Source organism: Cervus elaphus, chromosome 9 (genome assembly GCF_910594005.1).
Source record: "Cervus elaphus chromosome 9, mCerEla1.1, whole genome shotgun sequence".
Classification (NCBI taxonomy): domain Eukaryota; kingdom Metazoa; phylum Chordata; class Mammalia; order Artiodactyla; family Cervidae; genus Cervus; species Cervus elaphus.
The window spans coordinates 64,178,062-64,205,173 of record NC_057823.1 but is presented as its reverse complement, the minus strand read 5'-3'; the positions used below and the strand labels follow the sequence as shown (position 1 = coordinate 64,205,173).

The 27,112-nt window shown below is 43.2% G+C and overlaps 1 protein-coding gene across 2 annotated transcripts in view; it reads left to right on the top strand.

Moving 5' to 3' along the window:
• Window positions 1-1,096: 1,096 nt before the first annotated feature.
• The window catches only part of GLRA1 (glycine receptor alpha 1), a 90,521-nt gene continuing 64,505 nt past the window's right edge, over window positions 1,097-27,112 (top strand). For both annotated transcript variants that reach the window (XM_043914028.1, XM_043914029.1), the window contains exon 1: window positions 1,097-1,459. In XM_043914028.1, coding sequence (XP_043769963.1) covers window positions 1,404-1,459 — 56 coding nt within the window. In that variant the 5' untranslated portion in view covers window positions 1,097-1,403. The remainder of the gene's footprint in view (window positions 1,460-27,112) is intronic.

The window sequence follows — 27,112 nt, the reverse complement described above, 5'->3', positions numbered from 1 at the left end:
ATCTTTCTTTATAGATCAGACTTCTTTCTGAAACCTCTCCTCCTTTCTTTTTTTTTCTTCTGGAGCCAAACCATACTACTTCAGAGCTCTAAAAAAACTCAGAGATCAAGTTCAATTCTTCCCTTTCAAGATGATAAACTGAGCCCAAAGGCACGTCTGAACTGGGACCCGTTGTATTTGCTTCACTAACATACAACTACATTCTCTAAAAATAAAGGCAATATTTTGAAAGACCTCGAGAGATTAACTCTATAACCTCCCCCACTCCACCACCAACCTGCAATGGAGAGGGGAGACACGGATCTCATTCAGCACTCTAAGCGTTAAACTCAACCCAGAGTCTAACACGCGATTGGCGGAACACTGGGAAAAGATCTGGTTTTGGCAGCCACGGGCCAATGAGCGCCTCTAGTGGGAGGGTTTGAAGATACTAAGGAGTTTTTCCCCCCTTTTTTTTCTCTCCACCTCCTCCCTTCAGCCATCGCCCCCCCTCCCCCCCCACCCCCGCCGCCACCACCAATCCCCCACGCCGCCAGTTTGTTAAATTAATGCAGTAAGAAAGTCTGAAGACCTGAAGGAGTCCTGGCCTGAGGAAGATGGGCGAGCTCAGAAAGCCGAGATGCATCTGAAGCCTTGGGCTCCTGAGCCCCGCGGGGTCGCCATGGACCCCGGCAGCCCCTGAAACTTGCCCTGAGCTCTCTCACGTCTGCAGCCCAAGCAATGGGACACCTCTTCTGCAGCGATCATAACTTATTCGGCGGGGACCAGAGAACAGGGATCGCAAGGCGACAGCAGACGGGTACGCAGGCAGGGTAACGAGATTCCCGGACTCGGTGGTGATGCACCAGCCTGGCACATTCTCCGGGATTTAACTGAAGGCAACACCGTCAATCGCTTCCCCTCGCCCCTAACCCCCTCAGGCCAGCCCAGGGGCATAACGCCCTGATCTCCCTACCCAGGATGCTCGCCCAATCTAGCGGTCTGAGGCCAGCGCTCTGATCTCCACAGATTTTTTTTTCCTTTCACGGGGCTGGCCGTTTAAACAGAAAAACAGGGGTAAAAAAGAAAATATACCCACCCCCAAACGTGCCTCCCCAGCGCCGCAGGGAGCCAACAGACACGCTGGAGTTTAACAAACAGCAATACTCTCCGCGCTCCTGAAAAGCAGGGCTGGACGCTCTCCGTGGTGCTGAAACGCTTAGAGGCTGCCTCTGTCCGTGGTACCTACAGCCCCCTCGCCCCGATTTCCCCTGGGGCTCTCCCTCCGCGCCCCTGTTCCCCACCTCCCCTTAGGATTTGGATTATTTTTTTTTTTTCAGCAGCGCTCGCAGGTTTTGTAAGTGCCAATTTGAAACATTTTTGCCCCCATAACTCGTGGACTACAAAGCACAAGGACCTGAAAAATGTACAGCTTCAATACTCTTCGACTCTACCTTTGGGAGACCATTGTATTCTTCAGGTATGCAATTTTTTACTGACCACATCGCTCTGATGGAAATGGGGGAAAGGAGCATGGAGGCTGACTCTGTCCGTGAACCCCTCATTTGGGGGGAGGAGAGGGTGCTGTATACCGCGGCAATCGGGTCCTTCCATCCCCCGCTCCCTCACTCCCCCCTGGCCCCCCACCGCCCGCAGGGTGTCTGGCTTGTGCGTGGAGGTCTGAGACAGTGGCCGCCCTGGCAGCTGTTTGCCTGTTTCTTGCGATTTGTTTGTCCTTCTGCCTGCTACACTCCCTGCCCCATCCCTCTCCCCCAAACCCCCTGCATATCGACTCTCACTCGGCGGAGGACTTTAAGGGGAAGCTTTAGGAGTTACTCAGTTTAATTAGGACTGCATTCTCCCTAACCGCAGTGCCGAAAACCTCGGCTCTCCCGTCTGGGAGCCAAGTGACAACTAGCGGTGACGGGGAAGGTTGCACTCGAACCCACTGGACACAGAACATATTATTTTCTCTCCTTTTTTGTTGTTGTTTTGTTTTTCTGCGGTGTGGGGGTGGGGGGTTGTTGCTGAGGCTCAGTGATTGGAAACAATAGCGTTATGACCTCAGGTTGTAAAGCTCTGAACGTGGGTGCAGAGGGGAATCTACTCAGGAACAGACTCCGGAACACATTTCTCTTTTGAAACTTTGACTCCCTCCTATCTCCCATTCATCTTTCCAAACTCTGCTTGCTTTAGCTGCAGATCTTGAACTGATGGACAAGTCTCATTTTTTGTTTGTTTTTTTAATTTATGTCTATCTCCAACTCAGAAATGAGTTCCCTCAGCTACCACCTCCCAGGTTAAAATTTTCTGCCCATAGGCTTAGCATTCTAACATTAGCAGAAGTGAAAAGTGAAAAATCACCTCTTCAAGAAGCATTGAAATAAACAGTCTTTTCGTAAGTGGGTGAATCATGCCATCTTCAGAGATGGTTATGATAAATTCCATTTACATGAATTGAAAAAAATTAGTCTTCTCCCATGACCTGCAGGGATCATTAATCTTCATTTTAGATGTCTGTCTCTCATGTTTTACCATCACATTGGATTAACAGTCACTTGAAAAATCCACTCTAGGTTATTTTTTAAAATAAGTAAACCAACACATATTAGTCTCTCCCATCATAAATCTGCAGCAAATATTTCTTGTTGGATTTTTTTTCATTTTTACATTATAGTGAACTCTGCATATGAATTGTTGGTTTGATTAATCCAGTAGTTGGTTTATTAAATGAATGACACCTCTCTCCAGATTGTAAGGGTCTACACGTGAGCCTCTCTTCATGCATTTCTCTTGGGATGAAGAAAAGACCTCTCTCCTTCTCTGAGATACCCATCACTAAAGCTTCTAATCTCCAGTTCAAATAATTATTTGATAGGCCATGGTTCTGCCCATAGCTCAGAATACAAATACTCAAGGAGTCAAATTTAAAAAGTGCAACAATCCAGGGCCTTGTGAAATGTAGCTACTTTATGGGCTAAAGGGCAGGAATTATCCTCTGAACAATACCAAATTCTTTCTCTTCTACATATACAGTAGAAGTGGAAAATGCTGTGGAGGTGGGGTACTTGGTAATATTTGTATGCGAATTGATTCTGTTTGGCTTTCTGAGACAGAACTGAACCAGAGAGATTAAAGAGCAAATTAATAGGACCAAGCACATCCTCCCTTCCAACTCCTTTTTTTCTTGATGAACAGTATGTAATGCTTGATTTTTCTTCTCCCAGACATTGTCTTTCACAATAGGAAGACAGTCTGAAAGATTGGCACTGTAATCATTTAGATAAGATTAGGAATCCACTGTGTTAATTTTTTAAATCATGGGTGGTGGCTTATCAGGACACATAACTCCACATTCCCTTCCCCTACCTGCGACAAGGCAGACATGAGCTACAATGGATATGGGATATAATGCCATGTGTTTATAAGGAAAGAAGAGTCATAACTATGGAGAGCTGGGAAGGGAATTGTGCTATTGCACTTTCAAAATACAGAAATGGCTATGTTATTTGGGGAATAAAGGTTGTTTTAGAACATGAAACATAAAATAGGAAATATAAGAACTGAACTAGGGAAATGCCCTCAGCAATTTTTCAGAGAGATGAGAAAAATTAAAAGGTCACAAGGAGAGAAAGTACTGTCTATGTCTAATTGGCATTTCCATTACTAACTCACTCGTTTTTTAAAGTTTAGGTGAAAATACAAAAGCGTTAAAATCTGGGGGCTCAAGAGAATGTAGAGGTAACTGGAGACTGGTTCTCTAGCAGATTCCATGTGAATAACCCCTTCTCCCCCAGGGGACAGGTACCGTGTTGCAATGAGCCAATCCAATCATCTCAGGCACCCAGGTAGTCCTTAGATTAAATGAAGGCCAGCTGCTTACCTTGTTGGGGAAATCTGAGGGCTAGGAAAGGAAAGGCTCTTGATGACAGAAGTGCTGCTGCATCCACACATAACCAGCAAAATGACAACAATGAAAGCAAAACAAACAAATCAACACTCAAAGTGAGTGAGGGAGAAATTTCACAGTGCCAACAAAGAGAATGAATTGAGGTCTTAGAAAAAACTGAGGGGAAAGAGATAAGAGGGTACAGGGGGACACACAGCATTGCAATGCTTACCAGTTCTGTCCCTATAAGTAAAATGAAGTGAGTTGACTGAAGTTCTTGTCCAGATATTTTAAAAAACCTACAGTTCTAAAATTCTATGAGTGATATTCAAGTATTCAATAAATTAAATGCTGTCTCTTTGTTTTTAGTTTGGGATGGGCCTTTATATCCAGACTGGTCAAAAGCAATAAGCAAAGATATGTTTTTATTTTTGTTTTTAAATGGAAGCATATTCCTTTCAAACCTCTTTTGAAGTAGAAGGAAACTTGATTTGATTCCCAGAGCCCTTACACTTCCTTATGGCTGGGAAAGGGCTCAGGGTGATCCCCATATTTTCTCACCTTCTGAGTAACTCAAATAGATCCATGGTATATAATCAGGTTTCTCAATCTTGGCACTACTGACATTTTGAACATTTTGGAAAATTCTGTGATATGAGGGCTGAATTATGCATTATAAGATGTTTAACAGTATCTTTGGCATCAATAACCCTCTCTCCCTTAGTCATGACAGTCAAAAATGTCTCCAGAAGTCTGGGAAGGGAGGAAGTCACAAAATTGCCCACGGTTGGGAACCACTGGTATAGAATGACCAAATATTTAACCTAAGACTCTGATGAACCAATTGTAATGAGGAGGAAAGTCCTTTCCTTAAGAAAATGCCCCCCTGGAACATAATAGGCACAAGAGTGAAGCAAACAAAGACCTAGCTTGTGCTTGAGACGGGAATAAAGGCAGAGGAGATAAACCAAGTCTAACCCACGGGTGGTTTCCCCAAAAGATGATCAGCTTTCCTTTATTATCACTTCTGTCTGCCAACCCATAGGTGTTTCCTTGCACAGGGTTTTGTACTGAATATGGTACTCACTGGCTAAGAAAGGTCATCGAAACCTTGAAGGAAAGCTGTCTCTGCCTCACTGGGGTCAAAAGGAGCATGGTAAACAGATTGCTTCATATCTCAGTCCTGAAAAACCACCCAGCTGAAAGGTAAATGAGTCTTCTGAGGTGACTCTTCTGGCTTCCCGTTCTCCAAGCTTGCCAAGAGGAGCAAATGGCAGCCTGGATCTTTTCCTCCTGGTAGCATAGCTATATTCCTCCTCAAATCTGACCTGCTGCATTTTGGGCACTGCGGAAGGGTCTAGGAGCTTCTGGAGTGGGCCAAGGACTTTTTCCCAAGGAAAGATGCCCCTTGGGCAACTTTGCATTAGGGCCAATCAAAACGTCAGTCTACCCTCTTTGAGGACTCAGGAAGCTTGAGAAAGAGAAAATGTCATGTTTTTCATTCCTGAGGGACATTTTGGAGGAGAACGTCAACCTGGTAAACGGAGTCATGAATCAGCATATAACTTCTGCATGCTTACAAAACTGGGAATGACCTATCAGGGGAAACGGAGGGAATTTGAGACCACCTTATGGAAGAGGCTGCGACCATGCGGAGCCGTGGGAAGAGCAGTTAGGCTACGATTTGAGAGCCTTCCTTGGAGAGTTTGGCTCTTCTCTTATCCTGCAGCATGGCTCTGATGAATCTCTTTCCTTCATGGGGACTCAGTTCTCTTACCAATCCACTCAAACAACTAACTCCGACACCTCTAATATGCCTCCCAACTCAAATAAGGTCTTCATAAAAGACAGAGGTCCATTCCCACAAAGGCTCAAGCTGAATTTACGTCAGTGATAATACTGCCTTCTTTTCTGTACCAGGCATTTATTTATCTTGTGTTGACGTGCCCAGTCCAAAACTAGGCACTCTGCAGGGGAGACGGAGGTAATAGATGCCACAGTCCCTGTCCTTGCAGAAATGGGAGACACTGCTCCTTTTAAAGCTCCATTAAATACCTTTTTCCTTCGTCAGAGGGCCCGCAGAGCTCCCCTCCAGACAGTCTGTGCATGCGGCCTGCGACAGCATCACATTTATGTGGGCGTCATTAACTTTATTTCCTTCATCAGCTGGCAGAAGCCAGAATGATTTTTAAGATGGATGGCACTGTCTCCTGCCTGGCCATCTTGACACTATTCTGCAGGTTCTCTGCTGCTTTAGGCAAAGTGGCCTTAGCCCCAAGGGTAGAAGACCCAGGATCCAGAATTTAGCTAGTGGCATGCCCTTGAGAGGGTTTCCTGACCTTTCCAGCCTCAGTTTCCCCAGCTATAAAATAAAGGGAATTGACAAATCACTGTCTCTAAAATTAATTTTCCCTGTCCCAATCAATGATTATCACCTCCCGATCTCCTTCACAATAGAACAGTTTTGGTAGTAGGGTATTTCAATTATTATAAGAATTATATTCAGGCTCAAAGGTCTAAAAGAATTGAGGACCATAATAAATAACCTCACTCCCTGGAAAGTTATCCCAATCTGGACATGATTATTGACAGATTCCATAAATATGTCAGTTTTGCCAGAAAATGCTTTGCATGATGAGAAAATATGAAGTCTGATCACTATCCTTAGAGATCTGAAGAGAGGCCTGAGAAAGAGACCAAAGGCATCTATACTTTTGCCAGTGACTCTGTTTAGGTTTTTCCCTCCCCTATAAGGCTAAGTTTTTAAAAGTTTGTTTACCAAACCCCATCCATTGTTAACTTGTTTTCCCCATCTTTATTAACCAAAGACAAACTGCCAGAAATACTGAACATCATGTGATAAGTAATGCCACCACAATGAGTTAACCTAAGAAAATACAAAAGAAAAGGTGTGATGCTTTCTTATTAGTCTATAGAGCCTTGTCAGAAGTAAATATGCAATTTGATAATCTCTGAAATGTTTAAAATGGATTCTGAGTCCTCATTACTATTTCATAAACCCTCTAGGTACCTCAGGGACCCCATTTGGGAAATATTAGATTTGAATTATTCTATATGGCTCCAAGAGAAGAACTGGAATTAATAGATAAATATATTTTTAATGAACACACACAAATTCTGTTTTAATGTAATTCAGAACCTTCTGGCAGATCTGTCAACTGTGTACCAGCTGCCTCAGTTATAGTGAGGGTCCCTGTCAGTGGAGGTATGCAAGCAGAGACTGGAAATCCACCTCCCAGGAGGGATATGGAAGGAATTCAAGCTACTTTTGTGCATTGGGATTTGTAATTTGCTGCAGAAAAGTAAATGAAATGCAGGTCAGAGACAAATCTTCACGATACTCATGCCCCCCCACCCACTGCTGATCCCCAAATTATCATCTGATCTCTGTAAATTTTCTGAGTCGAGCCATAAATACCCATCCACTCATGCCTTTTCCTTCTCTGAAATGGACTGGATAATAAATTGGGCAATGAACACGCACATAAACACACAAACTCATATGCGACCAATGATTATTAAAAGGAAATCACCTTGGTTATGTAAGACTCTGGCTTTAAGAAATGAGAAGGACCTCAGAAATAAGACAATATCAGAGCCAGAAAGACCACCAGAGAATTCACTGGTTCACGGACCAGTCCTCAGGCACAGATGGTGTTCACAGGACTGAATGGCTGAAGGCCTCTCAGCCCTGAACTCCAGCTGTCTCGCCTGAACCAACTCCCTGTTCAGCCGCACACAACTGAAAACACCATCAGGCCAGCCAGGAAATTCATTCAGAAAGCACATTAGAAGGGAACAATGCCCTGAGATGCTGGGGAGAGGGGCTTATATGCACAGTGCCTATGCTTTGTTGTGCAAGCCCTTATGAGGGGTGCTGAGGCCCTGATGCTTTGGAAACTCCTTATAAAGGATCCCTTTGTGGTTTTCTGAAGTTGATATTGTCCGAGTCCCCCGAGGCTAATTCAGTGCAATTAGATTACCACTCTCTACTTTTGAATTCGGCTGTTTTTCAGTGTCTGTTGCTAAATGAGTTTACCGTCTTAACAGGGAGCTGCTGACAGTCATTATCCCAGCCGTGAAATGGGCAGCGTTCTCTCTTGCCTCGTATGCTGGGCAACCCCAGGCCCCTAGAAAACAAGCCTCTGCTCCTGGTTCGCGAGGTCCAGTCTCCATCTCCCACCCATTCACCCCCCAGAGAATCATATTTTGCTAGAACCATGGAGACTTAGGGCAGTTCTGTAATTCAACAGCTCTCACATCTAGCTATGAGGGGCTTGTCAAGCATACAGCTTCCCACCGTCACACTAGACTAACTGAAACAGCATCTCTGCAGATGGGGACCCAGAAACCTCTAAGGGTAACAGGAGTCACTAAGTCAGAGCTTCTCAAACTTCAATGTGTGTGGATCCCCTGAGGATCTCAGTAAGATGCTGATTCAGACTCAGGCGGTCTGGGGTGGAGCCTGAGAGTCTGCATTTCTAGCCCCCAGGTGATGCTGATGCTTCTGTGGACCACAGGTTTGAGTAACAAGGCCCTAAACCATTCTGACTGCAGACTCCAGACGGACATAGACCAATCCGTTTATCTTGCAGATGGGGAGAGAACAAATGACTTCCTCAAGAGTGAACATCAGCCCGCCCGAGGCCCTACACAAATGTGCTCATCCCCCAAACTTATTCCTCTACCACCCCTTGTGCCCTGGACTCTGCTGCTGTGCTTTCCTCCTTCGACCCTCTCACATGCTGTGCTCCCTCAAAAACATAAACATGCACCTTAAGAAGGGTTCCTCAGGGAGCTATTTGCATCTCCACACCAGGGTGGGGCGTAATCCTAGTGCACCAAAAATTCTCATTCACACAGCTGGGAAGTACAATTGTGTGATGACTGGATGAAGAGAAGGGGCATCTGAGGAACTGGCTTTGAATGCTGGCACCAAGGGGCCCTGGGGCACAGCAGTGAGAGTCCATAGGGACTGTTGCAAGAGGTAGATCAAAGGTGGTCAGAAGGAGGGAATCTGTGGTTTCTTTCTCCAAGGATGATCTCACTGACAAGTCTTCCTGTGGACATTGTACTATTAGCTCTGCATAACTGGAGGCTTATTTAGGACTCCCCAGATCTTCAGAGACTGCTGTCTCTTCTGTCATCTGTCTGATCTCAGAACGATATCCTTCCTTCCTTCTTCTCTCACCCTTTAACCTGTCATCCTTTCCAAAAAGCATATTAGTATCTTACACTTCTAATAGAGTGACTGTCAAGATCTTCAGCCTTTGAGAGCTGCGTGTTTACTGCTCTGCGCTCAGTTCTGCAACACTCCCCAGCTCCAGAGGAATGCGGCAAGGCTGCTGCAACCCTGGCTGCCAGGAGACTTGCAGGGTTCCCTTACAAGAGCACTTCACAGTCTACAGAGTGTTTCGCACCTGCATTCCCATATGAACTTTCCAACCACCTTAAAAAAATAGATACAAGGCAGTGGCTACTATCCCCATTTTAGAGTCAAGAAAACTGAGACTTGGAAAAGTGACTTCCCTAAGACACACTGTTAATCTCAGGGTTAAGTCAGATTCAAATACAAACCTCCTTCCTCCTAGCTCACCACACTGCCTCTTTCTTCTTAAAGTTGGAATATATATATATATATATATATATATATATCTCCATATATATATATATATCCATAACCTACAGCTGGAATATCTGCATCCCTAACATGTATATACACTGCCCTTCTTAATAGGTACCCCTCTTTATATATTCCTCTCAAAGTTGCAGCCCCTATGAACTGATATGGCTTATCAGGCTAATAGCCTCCACCCTCTGCCAGGGGTCCACAGGAGTCATGAGCTGGGAATTTCCCATCAGTGTTTCGGTTTGACAGAGTCATTGTCTTCAGATTCTTAGCTAGATAGGTATTTCTTTCTCTCTTCTTAACCTTTTTAAATTGTACTATATATATATATATATATATGTTCTCTTTTTTAAAATGCTAATACTAGACTTAAACCTAAAATCCCCTTTGATGATGATCTCCAGGTCCCTCCTAGCTTTTGTTTCTTTAAGAGGTAACCTACTTGATAACTTTTATTCATATATGTATATATATACACACATATATATAAATATACACACACAAAGTGATAGTATATATAGTTCAGTAATTATATATGCATATGTTGAAATATATATTGAAATCTATTGAACTATATATACTATCTACTGAACTGTATATACTATTCATTGAAATATTTATGCTATCATTTCATGGAATCAAATTGCCTATATGATTCTGCAACTTACTCTGTTCACATATCAGCATGTCTTGGAAAGCTTTATGTGTTGAGGCAAACATCTCCACCTCATTCTTTTAGCTACTGCAGAACATATGTTATGGATATCCCACTGTTTTCCAGCCACTTCCATACTGATGGACATTTCTACTTTTTTCCAATTTTTCCACTGAAATCAGTGCTGCAATAATCACGGTGAACCTACATCTTTGTGAACGAACACAGGCCATTTTTCCAGGCAGATAACAAGAATAGAAATGGAATTGCTGGGGCACAGAGCTTGCACATCTTTCACATTAACAGATACTGCAGGTGGGCATCCCTTCCTTCCTTCCCTTACGATGCTCCATCTCAGCCTTGACTGCAACCACTCAATACCAATCGTTACTATTTATCAAGTGTTTATTGAATGCTAGATACTGTGCTAACAACATCATGTGTCTCATGTCACAAATCCTTAGACATAAGTATTATCATATTCCCATATTACAGGTGACAAAACTGAGGCATAAATAGGTTACGTAGTGTACCCAAGGTAAGGCAACTCATCAGAAGCAGAGCTAGGATTCAAAGATAAGTCTGACTGCAGAAAACATTCTCTTAACCATTGTACTGCCACTGTTATTCCAAGAATGAACCTGGGAGGAAAAGTGGGAAGGAGACTGAACTGGAAGAGGAAGATGGAGGCAAAAAAGAGATGAGTTTGCATCTTCAAATAATCAAAGGCTCATCTCCTGCAGGTGGTTCTAGATATAAAGTTAACATACGTCCATAAATGGATCTGAGTGTTTAATCTCCACCCTTCACAGAGCAGGAATATTACACTACCTTCCACCCTGGGCAGAAAGTGTGTGGTTAGAGCTCTGTCTCAGGGTAAAGTTGGATCCCTGCAGTACAGCCTTTCTTTGTCCCCTAATCACTCCACTGAAGGAGCTATCGGGGATGATGGGAGAGAATGACTGAGCAGGGAGGCAAGGAAGAAAGGCAGCATAATCTCAGGCTCATCTTTTTTTTTTTTTAATTGCCGGTCCCTGGAATTCAGACCAAAGACCTTTTCAAGCCTCATGCTGTAACATCCAAACACACAGGATTGAGAATCCCCAGTTTCCCTTCACCTTCTGTGTGTAAGGTTGGAGAGGCAGCCCAATCTCCAACATCGGAGACCTCGCCACAAACTCAGGACCTGCCACTCCCAAAGCAAGACCCCAAGGGCTTCTCAGAACACCTCTAGGCCAGGAAAACATACCCAGATGAGGTCAGGGAGCAGAACGGGGGGAGGCAGCAAGGACCGGGCTAGCTCTCCTTTACAAGCAGGCGCATCACTCTAGACAAGGCCTGTGGGAAACCCAAACAACGCATCTCAGACACCTGTTCCCAGCAGCCATCTGAGTGATGCCAGAGAGAATTCTGAGTGTGTCACTAGCAGGCCTGTTGCCAGTAGGAGAAAAAAACACAATAGAAATAAAGTCTTCTCATGTCAACCTCCTAATGTTAACTTTTGAAATAAACTTGCTGGTTTGTCTGTTTACATTATAAACATTACACATGTTTGCCATAAAATATTTAAACCACAAAGGGAGATATGTTTAAAAGACACGGAAGTCCTACTCCCTAAGGTAAATTCAATATTCATCTTTCCAGATAATCTTAATAACATGATAATGACAAGAATGTCATTCTAAAATTTGAATATGCATTAACTCATGTAATCTTCAGAACAATCCTGTAAGGATATACTATTATTCATCCCATTGTACAGATGAAGTTACAGATGAGGAAACAGAGAAGTTTCATAATTTTCCAAGGGCTCCCCAGCTTAGCAATGGCAGTGCTAAAATCCAAGCAATGGCAGACTGAAATCCAAGCAGTGTGACTTCAGAGTCTTTAACTGCTGTGTTACAATCACGAGCTGTTTCTGTTTTACAAAAATAGGGTTATACTAAATGCTATGCTCTGCAACTTCCCTTTTTTCACCCAGCAATACCTTGTCAGTACACATACAGATGGATCTCATTCATCTGTGCATTTATGCTGCCCTTCACTGAGAACACCAGGCTCTAGAAAGACCCACTCTAAGCTTGCCACAAAACAGCCACCACTTCCATTTCCAGCTCCTTCACTTCACACCAACCAAATTCTACCTCAACTGAATTTCTCATTGGTCTGTTACATGCCCAATGTTCTCATCTCTGTACTTTTCTCCCAAAGGTCCCTAACATTCCTTAAATCTAGAAAAACCCCCTCCCTCATTTTTGCCCTGAAAGGCACACCCACCAATTCTGGATTCAAGTTCATCTGATTTTTGAAACCTGTCTCTGTCACTTCCTAGCTGTATTATCTTGGCAGTTTGCTCAACCCTTCTGAGCCTCAAGTTCCTCATCTTAAAAAATGGAGAAAACTTCGCCAATAGACAAATGCAGTCACCTTTAAGCACTTTTTCTGAGCAGAGCACAAGCCCTTAGTGAATTCCCTCTCTGCTTCTCTCAGATCCTATCCACACCTCAAGAGCCACCTCTAACAACACTTCCTCCATGAAGCAACCCGACTGCCACCATCCCTACCCAGAACTGAATGTGGATTCTGCGTCCTAAATCTCCTTGGAAATGTAGGCATTACCTTCAGCACTCAGTTTACACACTGCGGCCTTACAAACATTAGGTGCCCTTCTACTTGTTCAGTTGGACTATAAGCCCTTCAAAGACTAGGGACTTAATGGGTTTCCTGGTTGATGTGAAAGGCCAACATGAAGACAAGGTGCTCACAGGGTTTTCAGCTTGCTCCATTCCCCTCATTGATAGTATTACCCCAGTGGCTCATGTATGTTAGATATCCAGATCTTGTTGAATTGAATTGTTTTGTCCCCATATACCTGCTCCCATCCTTCTCTTATTGGCTCTGCTGAAGCCCAGGACCAGAAGGCTTCCAACCAGCCAATGCAATGCACTGCTATGTCTCACAGTGACACCTTTTTGCTCCAAGAAATGAGTCACAGTGAGAGTGAGCTAGACACACAGCTCAGTCCTGGCTCGAGAGCTGTTGCAGAGTTGTTTAGCCTTATTCTTACTGTCTGGCCATGGATGTCCAAATCCTGGGCCTCTCAAAACATCTATGCCATTGCACATATGGCTGCTTCCCACTGTGGCCTGGGTCCACAGAGAAACCCCCTTCCATAAGACAAGGCAAACTTTTGAAAATGGCTTTCAGTTGTGCAGAAAACACAGACCTCACTGGAGACAGTTTTTGTGATGTGACCTAAAACATCTAGTAGAAGACAAAAACTCTCGACAGGAGCCAAGAAAAGATTGCATCATGCCCAAAGGGAAGGGTCTTGGAGGAATTCACTGAAAATGCCTTGGAATATGAAAAGCTACACCTCCTGACAAAGAGGGTGACAGGTCCAGTAAGAGTCAACCTCCATGCCACGTCAATTGGACAGCCTAGAGATTAGAGCAGAATTTTCCTCCCTCTGAAAGCCCCGCTCTGACTTTGTAACTGAGTCTCAGTTTCTCTATCCCTAAAATAAGATTGGACTTCATAAAAATCCTAGGTCTTTCCAACTGTCATTGCATAATTCTTAAATTGACCCCAGTAGTTAAAAACTCTTCCTTGGCATCAGTCAAATATGTTCTGGAATCCTTGTTAAACCACTTGCGATGGTATGAAAGAAAAGAAAGTGAAGTCGCTCTGTCATGTCCGACTCTTTGAGACCCAATGGACTGTAGCCTACCAGGCTCCTCTGTCCATGGGATTTTCCAGGCAAGAATACTGGGGTGGGTTACTGTTTCCTTCTCCAGGAGATCTTCCTGACCCAGGGATTGAACCCAGGTCTCCATTGAGACCATTGAACCCAGGTCAACGCTTTACCATCTGAGCCACCAGGGAAGTCCAAATGCGATGGTATACTACTCTATGACTTGGAGCAAGATTGTTTTTAAGATGTCTAAGCCTCAGTTTTCCTCATCTGTAAAATGGCAATGATAATTATCCTTCCCTGCCAAATCACCCTAAGCATTCAACAGGAAAAGACATGTAGAGTGATAGCAATGCAGGTGCAAAGCATTGTGGGGCCATAAAGAAGAATCTGACCAACTCTGCCTGGGGGCTTCCTTGATGGCTTACACGGTAAAGAATCTGCCTGCAATGCAGGAGACCCAGGTTCAATCCCTGGGTCAGGGATTGAAGATCCCCTGGAGAAGGAAATGGCAATCCACTCCAGTACTCTTGCCTGGAAAATCCCATGGACAAGGAGCCTGGCAGGCTATCGTCTATGGGATCGCAAAGAGTTGGGGATGACTGAGCAACTAATACACACACAACTCTGCCTGGGGTAGGGGAGCGGGCACGGTGCAGTACAAAGTTGAAGACAATTTTAATAGGAATCAAGGCACTTAAACTGGGCCATAAAGAATGACTAATTCACCAGGTGGCAAAGAAGGCCAAGAGAGGATGATGCAGCAGAGGAAAAGGGCTTACAGAAAGGGGAAACTGGAAGTTGGGGAGTTTAAGATGGCCAGCCATCTACTGTGATCTAAGACTCAGCCCAGTCCTGCTCTGCCCTGGTCTCTCCCTACGGGTCTTTCATCATTCGGAAGCAAGGCTAAGCATGGATAATTTCTTCATCATCTAAAAAATATTTATTGACTTCCTACCATAAACCAGTAATCTTTCTACATTTTGGGGATAGATACAGTGATGAGCAGAAGAGATGTGGTCTTTGCTCTCACACAGCTTAACCTCTAGAGGTGGTACAAACAAAGAAACAACCCGGGAAATCACAGAATTTCAGGTCACGGTCAGTGCTCCAAACCCAGTCGAACAGGAGAATGGGACAGAGGAGGGCTCATTGGAGTCCGCCACAGGCTGCCTACACTTTCACATGCTCTCTCCCTTAAAGCTTATATCAAAGGGGAGTGGGAAAGGGCTGTTTCCTTTCACTGATGAGGAAACTGAAACCCTGAGAGGAGGAGTGATTCATCTACAGTCTCACAGTCAGTAAGTGCCAAAGGCAGGTGACCTCATCCCATGCAAAAAAGTCAAAAATACCGAGGAAAAAAGATTAAATGGGGGAAAGCAAGAAGCAAAACAGTATGTATAGTAGGATCCCATTTTTTATTTTTTTTAATGTTTCATTGTTCTCACATGGGAAAAAAGTCTAGAGAAATGGACCCAAAACTGTTTATAGTTGTTATTATCTATTGAGAATGAGACTACCGGGTGCTTTTATTTCTTACATTAAATATTTTAGTAATGCTTGGATGTTTTACAACAATATTTATTACTTTGGAAAGCTGGAAAGTATTTTTTTTAAAAAAAGAAAGAAAGAGGATATCAGAAAGCATGGGCACAAAAATAAACTTGGAGCTCACCTTAATAAAAAGACAACCTGTACCAGGTAGGAAAAAAAGACACGTGGAGAAGGGTGAACCTGGGCCCAGTTGCTTGGTATCTTGCAAGTAAAAACGAGCCTAGGGGCTGAGACAGTTTGGGGTTTCTGAAGGAATTTTCCAAGCAAATGGAAGTTGCTTTTCCCACGGAAGTCATTGTGCTGGAAGCAAAATGTCATTGGAAAATGGAAGCCAGAGTTACATTAGAGATTTGGGTTTTTACAAGTGATGGTTGGAATATATTTTCATCAGAGTGACTAGAGCCCTGCACAATTCTGCATGTAATTTCATAACATCCTCTAGGTCATTAAAAAAAAAAAATTTAGGGAAAGAATTTTCTGACCCCCATTCCTTCAATTCCCAGGGGGAAACCGAGGCCAGAGGGAAAAGTCAACCATGAATTAATGTCCAGCCCAGACAAAGACCAAGACCTCTAACTCTCTTCACATTGGGATGATTTTCCCTAAAATTTCATGATTGTCCCACTGATAGTATGCAACATAGATTTCAGTGGTTCAGGATAATTTTGTAATACTTATCATGAATTTTATTTTCCTAGGTACTAGAATTATCAATTTCATTATAATACTAAGAGTTTATTTTATATGACATGCTGTAAATGGGGGAGAAAATAGTACCAGTACAAAATATTTGTGAAGAGAAGTTTCAGTTAGCCAGCTTGGCCTTTTCTCCCGTGTTATTATTTCTTGAAAGCCCAATAGATGTGGGCTGACTTCTTCAGCAGAACATATCACCAAAGTCCACTCTTGGGATGTTTATTAAAGTATTTAATATTGACATTTATTTATTTCAAGGGCCTGGTATGCTGTGTTTCATGAAAAGATCGAGGGCTGGCTACCTCTTCCCTGGAACTTCCCTGGTGACTCAGGGGTGGAGAATCTGCCTGCAAACATGTTCAACGCGGGTTTGATCTCTGGGTTGGGAAGATCCCCTGGGGAAAGAAGTGGCAACCCCCCCCCCAGTATTCTTGCTGGGGGATCCCATGGACAGAGGAGCCTGGCGGGTTGCAAACCATGAGGTTGCAAAAGGTTGGGACAGGACTTAGCAACTAAACAGCAACAACCTCTTCTCTCATCTGCTGTAATTATTTTTGACCCTGAAGGTTGTCAAAAAGTCTGCATGTCTGTTATTTCTAATGATAACTACTGCTAGTGCTTGTAACCTACTCCTCAATTCTAAAGGAAAGAAAAATGAAATGTCTCCATGAGGCATTTGTCAGGAAGACATTTCTCTTCCAATTTCTGTATGGATGCATCTGCCAAGAAATCCCTGGAGTGTCCTAGCTGCAAGGGAGCCCAGGATATGTAATCTTTAGCATTCTGGATAAGTATTTGAGCTCATCCAGAGTTGTCTATTGTTGATGCTTAGTTGCTGAGCCATGTCCAACTCTTGCAACTCCAGGGACTGTGGCCCCACTAGGCTCCTCTGTCCACGGGATTTCCCAGGCGGGAATGCTGGAGTGGGTTGCCATTTCCTCCCACAGAGGATCTTCAACACCCAGGGATGGGCTACCAACATCCAAAAGATAAATCAAGATGAAATGGCCACTAATTGCTGGAGGGAGACTAAGGAGTTGTTGGGAGAGATATGAGGGGAATTCCAGCCTTATTTTGTCTGAATGTGTCCAACAGTTTGACTGTCTCTCATAGATCACATAGATGAACTGTATTACTCTCAGACCAACAATTATGTATTTTACATTGCATTATAATAGCTATCCTTTTACTATTCAAAGTAATTTTCTTAAGAATGTAATACAGGAAAAACTGCAAAAAAAAAAAGAGTTTATTTTAAACAAAAAAAATCAAATTAAAAAGTAATTAAATCACAGTATATGAATTGGGCAAAACCTGTCAGACAATATGCAACTGATTTGGGCTTGGGGAGTACTGTACCCTATCATTCTATCTTGGACAGTGCTATTGTTTTAACTGGAAAATGCCAGTAAGACTTGTGAGATTGGGTAGGTTCTGAACAAGGCTTAACCTGAAGTCCCAAACAGCTTCTCAGAATGAATCATAGACATGAGCTGCTATGTGAATTCAAATGGTTGGCAAAAGATGGCACATTTGGGTAAAAAGTAGGCATATTCACCTGGCAGAGTACAGCAGGGATGAGGTCACCAATGAGTGTCTACTGAAGCTACTTTCATAGGTTTCCATCCCCTTCTTCTGTAAGAATGACATTTGTGACTCCCAACCCTGTGCCTGACAGACAGGAATTCCTCTAAATAATATCTATAATGAATAATTTTATACAAGACATGCATTAAGAACCTACTATATGCCAGGAGCTTCTCTAAACACTCCACATACATTAACTAATATTTACAGCAATCCTCTGAAGTAAGTACTATTTTCATACCCCTTTTGTGGATGAGGAAACTGAGGCAGGGATCTTCCCAATCTGGATGCCTGTAGGCCAGCCACCTTGCCAATCCAATACAAAGTCTTCATAAGACATTGTACAAACCTCTCCAAAGATATGGCGGGGCAGGGTGGAAGGAACAGAGCCTCTGAGGAAGAAAACTGAGGCTTACTCCAAACACAGCCTTTGTCAGTGAGGAAGGGAGGTTAGGAGAACCTGACAACACACTTCCCCTCAGATCTGCTACTCAGCCCTGATTTCCTTTCCATCCATCACCATGGGGTTAATGAAGAGATGAGAGAAAATAAGGAATAGTACTGGGCAAGGAATAAAAAGAAGGTTGGGTGACAAGAAAAGAGAGAAAAAGAGAGAGAGAAGAAGAAGAAGAAAGAAGAAAGAGCATTCAACTCAGGTCTACTCTGGGTGGGTTCAGCCAAGAACTCACATGGGAGTCTCTTTCCCTCCCTGGACCACAGTATTCTAAACTGTAAAATGGATGGAGGGACTGTACTAAATGACTTTTAATCTCTCTCTCAGCTCTATCATTATAGGATTTAGAAACAAATGAAGGGAAAGGAAAACCTAGAAGACCAGGAGGGGAGAGAAATGTTGGTGGGAAGAAGCAAATGCTAAGGAGGAATAACGAAAGGAGGAGGAAACAGGAGGAGGAGAAAGGAAGGCATTTCCCGAAGTGGGTGACATCTGCTTATTTCATTGAAAGAGGAGAAGGAAGAACTTTCACATCAAGAATTACAATAAAAGCTATATTCTCAGGCAGCCAACTCATGTCTCCCACTAGTGAGTCATGGCTGATGTTGGTGGGGGTCATGGCTGATGTTGGTGAGAGGTATGGCTGACGTTGGTGAGAGGTATGGCTGATGTTCGTGGGAGCCATGGCTGATGTTGGTGGGGACCATGGCTGATGTTGGTGGGGGCCACGGCTGATGTTGGTGGGGGCCACGGCTGATGTTGGTGGGGACCACGGCTGATGTTGGTGAGAGGCATGGTTGGTGTTGGGAGCCATGGCTGATGTTGGTGGGGGCCATGGCTGATGTTGGTGGGGGCCATGGCTGGTGTTGGTGAGGGGCCATGGCTGGTGTCGGTGAGGGGCATGGTTGGTGTTGGGGGCCATGACTGATGTGGGGGGTGGGCATGGCTGATGTTGGTGAGAGGCATGGACAATGCTGGTGAGGGGCATCACTGATGTCTGAAAAACAGGGACCTAAAAGGAGCCCTGAAAGGAGGGAGGATTGGCTTGTTCTCTGTGTCTAAAAAGGAGGACAGCCCTACCTTAACAATGAGCAACAATGATCAGTATATACCCAGGTTCTGGGAGACATCCTAAAGAAATGACTAGAGAATATGCCCAAGGGAGCTACAACTGCAACATTACCACACAGTGCCTATGAGGATGCAATCCTGAGAACCATTGAACAGAGAAAATCCCAGGCCCGAAAGAAATCTTCCTAGATCATTTTTTCCAACCTCCTGCCTCCAAGCATCCCTTCCCTAGCTGCCCTGTGCCAAAGGACTCAGCACAGAATGACATTCAGTCCTATTCTTTCATCTTTTCATAGCTGTCTGAGCCAACCCACACACTGAGGCCTTGTAGACAAAGAGAGTGCCCCCAACTGATTAGATATATGCTTAACCTACATGGCACATGCTGGGCATACAGTGGGCACTTCACACCCATCTGATAATTAATCAATAGGGTAAAATGGTTCTAGTCTCTCTCTCAATAACATCTATATTGTTGCTTAAGATTACAGTCTAAACATACTTCATTTCATTCACTCCACTACCTACCCCTGTTCCAAAGTCCAATCTGTCATTTGCTTGAGAGGACTCCTAGGTACCTGCCTCTGCAGAAGTGAGCTAGAGTAACCACTCTGCAGGTAACATCTCCAAATCTGGAAGTGACCTCCAGGAAGAAACGAACAGATAGGCTCACTCTATAAAACGAGAAGCACAGGTGCAGATAAATTTTTTAAAAACCATAGATAATTGTTCACTTAACATATAATGAACAGATTCCTGGCTAAACAATTGATCTGAAAGTTTTACTCTTCCAACAAACCTAAAATTAGAATTAAGTATTCCTAGTTTCCAGATGAAGAAACTGAGGGTCAGAGAAGACAAGCAATTTTCAAAGTCATACAATAAGTAGTAAACTCATGACTCTAGCCTACTCCCTGACTGATTCATCCTTACAGTATGATACTAAGAGTTCAGCCAGAGGCAAGAAACTCACCATCTCCTTAGGTTCAGTTCAGTTCAGTTGCTCAGTCGTGTCCGACTCCTTGCGACCCCACAAATCGCAGCATGCCAGGTCTCCCTGCCCATCACCAACTCCCAGAGTTTACTCAAACTCATGTCCATCGAGTCGGTGATGCCATCAAGCCATCTCATCCTCTGTCGTCCCCCTCTCCTCCTGCCCCCAATCCCTCCGAGCATCAGGGTCTTTTTCAAAGAGTCAACTCTTCGCATGAGGTGGCCAGAGTACTGGAGTTTCAGCTTCAGCATCAGTCCTTCCAATGAACACCCAGGACTGATCTCCTTAAGTCTGGAAGTTCACGATAGTCTCTTCCATTACCTGATATCTCGAATGGTTAAAATATTTTTTCTTCACATTGGGCAGCCACTTCCCACTCTGAAAGCCCCAACTGCCTTCCCTAGTCACTTGGAACAAGTCAGTAGCCTACAGAAGGTACCTAAACTGTGGAACCAGAAGGATCAGGTTCTATTCCTACCCTACCACATACTAGCCATGTAACTTTCAACCAAGTCACTTCTGCCATCTGTGCCTTGGTTGCTTCATCTGGATGGCAGGAACACAAAGATATATCTCATGTAGTGCTTTGGAGAAGAAGACATAAATAATATCTGCAGAGGGCTTGGTTCAGTGCCTGGCAAACAGTAAATATCCAAGAATATTATTTTACTAAGTTGAGTCTCTCTTCCCCATGACAGCCCTTCAGAGATTTGTTAAAAAATGATCTCTCTGTCTATGTTTTCTCTGAGCCAAACACCCACAGAGTCTTTAATTATTCCTTATAGGTCAATTCCACGTTTGTTTACCAGCCCAGTTGTTCCTTTCTGGACCTGCTCCAACCTGTTAATGTCCCTCTTAAGATGCAGGACCTGTGATGGAAAATAATAAATTAGCCAAGATGTGAAGTATAGCCCACATCCAGTATTTCCTGTCATATTGACTTCTTTTAGTCTTTAGGTTTTTCTGAAGTTCTTCAGAATTGTCAGGTGTAATCTAGACTAGCATAAGATTTTAATGAAGCATATTTGAGTCTTACCAACAAAGATTTTTATTTTTATTTGTAATAATGGCTAATATACTAAGCAGTTTTTATCCAGCATGACATCAACACCTGATTTTCTCCTTTAATTCCAACAACCCTAGGAGCACTATTATTAACACTATTTTACTGACAAAAAATTTAAAAAACAGATTTGAAGAGGTTAAGTAACTTGCCCAAGATCACACAGCTACATGGTAGAACCAGATTTGAGTTCGCAGTGATATCCTATTTCCCAGTGCAAGTGTTTATGGGATACTTATTATATATAAATACTTTCAGGGATAAAAATGGAATACGACTTAGGCAAAAGACAGAAGCAGGGCAGTTTAATAGCAAATGAAATATATTGCACCAAACTACGCTGAACTGCCAAATGACATTGTCACAAAGATCTCTCCTTCTCCCTCCAGCACATTCCAGTGTCTAGGGCTTCTTGGGTAATATGCATTAAAACAGAAAACGGAAAAAGAAGTGGTCACTGCTCTTCTTCAGCTTCCACTTACTCACCATTGCCTTCAGCGCTGGCCACTAGCAGACTTCCCCTTATGAGGAATTCATCTTCAGTGAGGAGCCAAGCTGCTGGTCCTGGAGTAGGGAGGGGTCCCTTGACACTGCTAGAGCCTTTCTGCCTGAGAAACATTCATACCCTTTGACTCAGCAATGTTGCTTCCAGGCCATGCACACAGCTTTGTGAGCAAGGGGGCTTTTCACAGCATAAATTATATTAGTTCAAAATTGGAAATAATATAAATGGCCATCAAAGAGGGACAGCTAAATGAATGCTGATATAGCCACACACTTGTTCATGCAATCACTTACAATTATCTTTCTAAAGGTTTAATAACAAGAACAAATAAAATTCTCATTCAGAACCTTCAATAAAAAAGCAGGAAACAAAACTGTTTATAACCTATAGAGGAAAAAAAAAAACCTAGAGGAAATTTACTAATACGTTAACAGTAGGTATCTAGATAATAGGATTTCCACGTAGGTTTTATTTTTTTGTTTCTTTGAACCTTGTTGTATTTTTCTAATATGCATTCATTGCTTTTATCATCAGAGGAAAATGTTATTTTTTTTAAGGATGGAAAGAATCTGGTCTGAGGGCTGCCAGCCAGCTTGTGAAAACCAGTTTTTGCCACTGGACAGTTTCCATCTGTGCAGCAGCAATTACTACTCCGTTACCATCAGATCATCTTAATCCTATTGATTGAAATGCCAAAGTAATTCTATTAATTTACTACTTAAGAGATAAATTACTAAGAACAGAGCAGAAGAATTACCAGAGAGTGCTGTAGTATTCCTCTAGGTGTGAATATGGGTGGTCCTTATAGATTCAAGTGTAAAATGCAAAGAAGCCTCTAGAAGTTCACATATTCACTCCCTATCACACAGCCTAGAGCAACCAATGAAAATCTAAATCAATAAAAACTGTCTTGAACATTTACAATGTTCCAGGTACCAAAGTAAGCACTGCAGAAGAACTATTTGATCTTTGTCACAACTCTGTGAGTGGCAACAATGATACCCATTTTACAGATGCAGAAACAAAGACAATAAGTAACTTGTTTGAGGCCACACAACTCATAAACAGAAGAGCATGGATTTGACAGCAGAATTTGTGTGCTTAACCCTGGACCAGCTTCTGTTTCAGTCCAGAAATGAATGAGCTCTTCTTAGTGCTGTGTCTTACTGCACCCAGTAAGAGTTCTTTCTTTTTTTTTTTTTTTTTTTTTTTTTTGGCCACACTGTGCAGCATGAGGGATCTCAGTTCTCTGCCCAGAGATCAAACCCATACCTCCTGCAGTGGAAGCCTGGATTCTTACCTACTGGACCACTAGTAGTGATTTATAAGTTAGGACAGGAAGGATCTACACTATATGGATGAGGAAAGTGATGCTTCAGTATAACAAAGGATGCATTCATGATCACAGAACAAAGAATAGAAATGAGTAGTAGTCAAACTTAGGACATCTGATCCTACACCCAGTTTGTTCCATTTGCCTCAGAGCCATGCAACAAGAAGCAGAGGGCAGTGGGATTTGGATCCCTATTTGGGCCTCCTATGGAGCACAGGGAGGTGACCCTGCTAGAGGATCCTGAAGGTATAGGGTGAAAGGGAGGAAACCCTCAAAAGGAAAAGACAGTCTCAGCAATGACCCTAGCCACCCTTTCACCACTAGCCCTCCTTTCTCCTAAAACCAGGAAGGGACACTAGCCATCTAGCATCATCGTCCATCTACCTTGCTTTCAGATCATTGAGGCCCTTAGGCTTCACTGACATGTCTTCTCCTATATACTCCTCAGTAAATATTACTTGCAGAATCTGGTACTAAACTGCAGAGGATCAGGAACGTAAAACAATGCATATTCAAGTTGAGTGAGCTGTATTAGCACATTTGAACAGCTGTTCCAAAACATATGGCAAAATTCCACCTCAATTAGAGTCACATATCAACTCAGCCACCAAATTACCTTGATTACGTAATTTAACCTTTCCAAGTCTCCATTTCCTAAAGTGAAAACTAGAGAAGAAAATGGTACCCACCTCACCAAGTGTTTGAGTTAATTCAGTCAGTTCACTTCAGTTCAGTCGCTCAGTCATGTCCGACCCTTTGCGACCCCATGAATCGCAGCACGCCAGGCCTCCCCATCCATCACCAACTCCTGGAGTTTACTCAAACTCATGCCCATCGAGTCAGTGATGCCATCCAGACATCTCATCCTCTGTCGTCCCCTCCTCCTCCTGCCCCCAATCCCTCCCAGCATCAGGGTCTTTTCCAATGAGTCAACTCTTCGCAAGAGGTGGCCAAAACTGGAGTTTCAGCTTCAGCATCAGTCCTTCCAATGAACACCCAGGACTGATCTCCTTTAGGATGGACTGGTTGGATCTCCCTGCAGTCCAAGGGACTCTCAAGAGACTTCTCCAACACCACAGTTCAAAAGCATCAATTTTTCAGCACTCAGATTTCTTCACAGTCCAACTCTCACATCCATACATGACCACTGGAAAAACCATAGCCTTGACTAGATGGACTTTTGTTGGCAAAGTAATGTCTCTGCTTTTTAATATGCTATCTAGGTTGGTCATAACTTTCCTTCCAAGGAGTAAGCCTCTTTAACTTCACGGCTGCAATCACCATCTGCAGTGATTTTGGAGCCCAAAAAAATAAGTCTGACACTGTTTCCACTGTCTCCCCATCTATTTCCCATGAGGTGATGGGACCAGATGCCATGATCTTAGTTTTCTGAATGTTAAGCTTTAAGCCAACTTTTTCACTCTCCTCTTTCACTTTCATCAAGAGGCTTTTTAGTTCCTCTTCACTTTCTGCCATAAGGGTAGTGTCATCTGCATATCTGAGGTTATTGATATTTCTCCCGGCAATCTTGATTCCAGCTTGTGCTTCATCCAGCCCAGCATTTCTCATGATGTACTCTGCATATAAGTTAAATAAGCAGGGTGACAATATACAGCCTTGACGTACTCCTTTTCCTATTTGGAACCAGTCTGTTGGTCCATGTCCAGTTCTAACTGTTGCTTCCTGACCTGCATACAGGTTTCTCAAGAGGTAGGTCAGGTGGTCTGGTATTCCCATCTCTTTCAGAATTTTCCACAATTTATTGTGTCCACACAGTCAAAGGCTTTGGCATAGTCAATAAAGCAGAAATAGATGTTTTTCTGGAACTCTCTTGCTTTTTCGATGATCCAGCAGATATTGGCAATTTGATCTCTGGTTCCTCTGCCTTTTCTAAAAGCAGCTTGAACATCTGGAAGTTCTCAGTTCACTTATTGCTGAAGCCTGGCTTGGAGAATTTTGAGCATTACTTTACTAGTGTGTGAGATGAGGGCAATTGTGCGGTAGTTTGAGCATTCTTGGGCATTGCCTTTCTTTGGGATTGGAATGAAAACTGACCTTTTCCAGTCCTGTGGCCACTGATGAGTTTTCCAAATTTGCTGGCATATTGAGTCCAGCACTTTCACAGCATCATCTTTCAGGATTTGAAATAGCTCAACTGGAATTCCATCACATTCACTAGCTTTGTTCATAGTGATGCTTTCTTTTTTTTTTTTTCCCCATTTATTTTTATTAGTTGGAGGCTAATTACTTTACAATATTGTAGTGGTTTCTGTCATACATTGACATGAATAAGCCATGGATTTACATGTATTCCCCATCCTGATCCCCCCTCCCACCTCCCTCTCCACCCGATTCCTCTGGGTCTTCCCAGTGTACCAGGCCCGAGCACTTGTCTCATGCATCCAGCCTGGGCTGGTGATCTGTTTCACCATAGATGATATACATGTTTCAATGCTGTTCTCTCGAAACATCCCACCCTCGCCTTCTCCCACAGAGTCCAAAAGTCTGTTCTGTACATCTGTGTCTCTTTTTCTGTTTTGCATGTAGGGTTATCGTTACCATCTTTCTAAATTCCATATATATGCATTAGTATACTGTATTGGTCTTTATCTTTCTGGCTTACTTCACTCTGTATAATGGGCTCCAGTTTCATCCATCTCATTAGAACTGATTCAAGTGAATTCTTTTTAATGGCTGAGTAATATTCCATGGTGTATATGTACCACAGCTTCCTTATCCATTTGTCTGCTGATGGGCATCTAGGTTGCGTCCATGTCCTGGCTATTATAAACAGTGCTGCGGTGAACATTGGGGTGCACATGTCTCTTTCAGATCTGGTTTCCTCGGTGTGTATGCCCAGAAGTGGGATTGCTGGGTCATATGGCAGTTCTATCTCCAGTTTTTTAAGAAATCTCCACACTGTTCTCCATAGCGCCTGTACTAGTTTGCATTCCCACCAAGAGTGCATAATGATGCTTTCTAAGGCCCACCTGACTTCACATTCCAGGATGTCTGGCTGTAGGTAAGTGATCACACCATTGTGATTACCTGGGTCGTGAAGATCTTTTTTGTACAGTTCTTCTGTGTATGCTTGCCACCTCTTCTTAATATCTTCTGCTTCTGTTAGGTTCATACCATTTCTGTCCTTTATCAAACCCATCTTTGCCTGAAATGTTCCCTTGATATCTCTAATTTTCTTGAAGAGATCTCTAGTCTTTCCCATTCTGTTTTTTTCCTCTATTTCTTTGCATTGATTGCTGAGGAAGGCTTTCTTATCTCTCCTGGGTATTCTTTGGAACTCTGCATTCAAATGGGAATATCTTTCCTTTTCTCCTTTGCTTTTTGCTTCTCTTCTTTTCACAGCTATTTGTAAGGCTGCCTCAGACAACCATTTTGCCTTTTTGTATTTCTTTTCCATGGGGATGGTCTTGATCCCTGTCTCCTGTACAATGTCACGAACCTCCGTCCATAGTTCTTCAGGCTGTCTGTCTATCAGATCTAGTCCCCCAAATCTATTTCTCACTTCCACTGTATAGTCATAAGGGATTTGATTTAGGTCATACCTGAATGGTCTAGTGGTTTTCCCTACTTTCTTCAGTTTAAGTCTGAATTTGGCAATAAGGAGTTCATGATCTGAGCCACAGTCAGCTCCTGGTCTTGTTTTTGCTGACTGTATAGAGCTTCTCCATCTTTGGCTGCAAAGAATGTAATCAATCTGATTTCGGTGTTGACCATCTGGTGATGTCCATGTGTAGGGGTCTTCTCTTGTGTTGTTGGAAGAGGGTGTTTGCTATGACCAGTGCGTTTTCTTGGCAAAACTCTATTAGCCTTTGCCCTGCTTCATTCCATACTCCAAGGCCAAATTTGCCTGTTACTCCAGATATTTCGTGACTTCCTACTTTTGCATTCCAGTCCCCTATAATGAAAAGGACATCTCTTTTGGGTATTAGTTCTAAAAGGTCTTGTAGGTCTTCATAGAACCATTCAA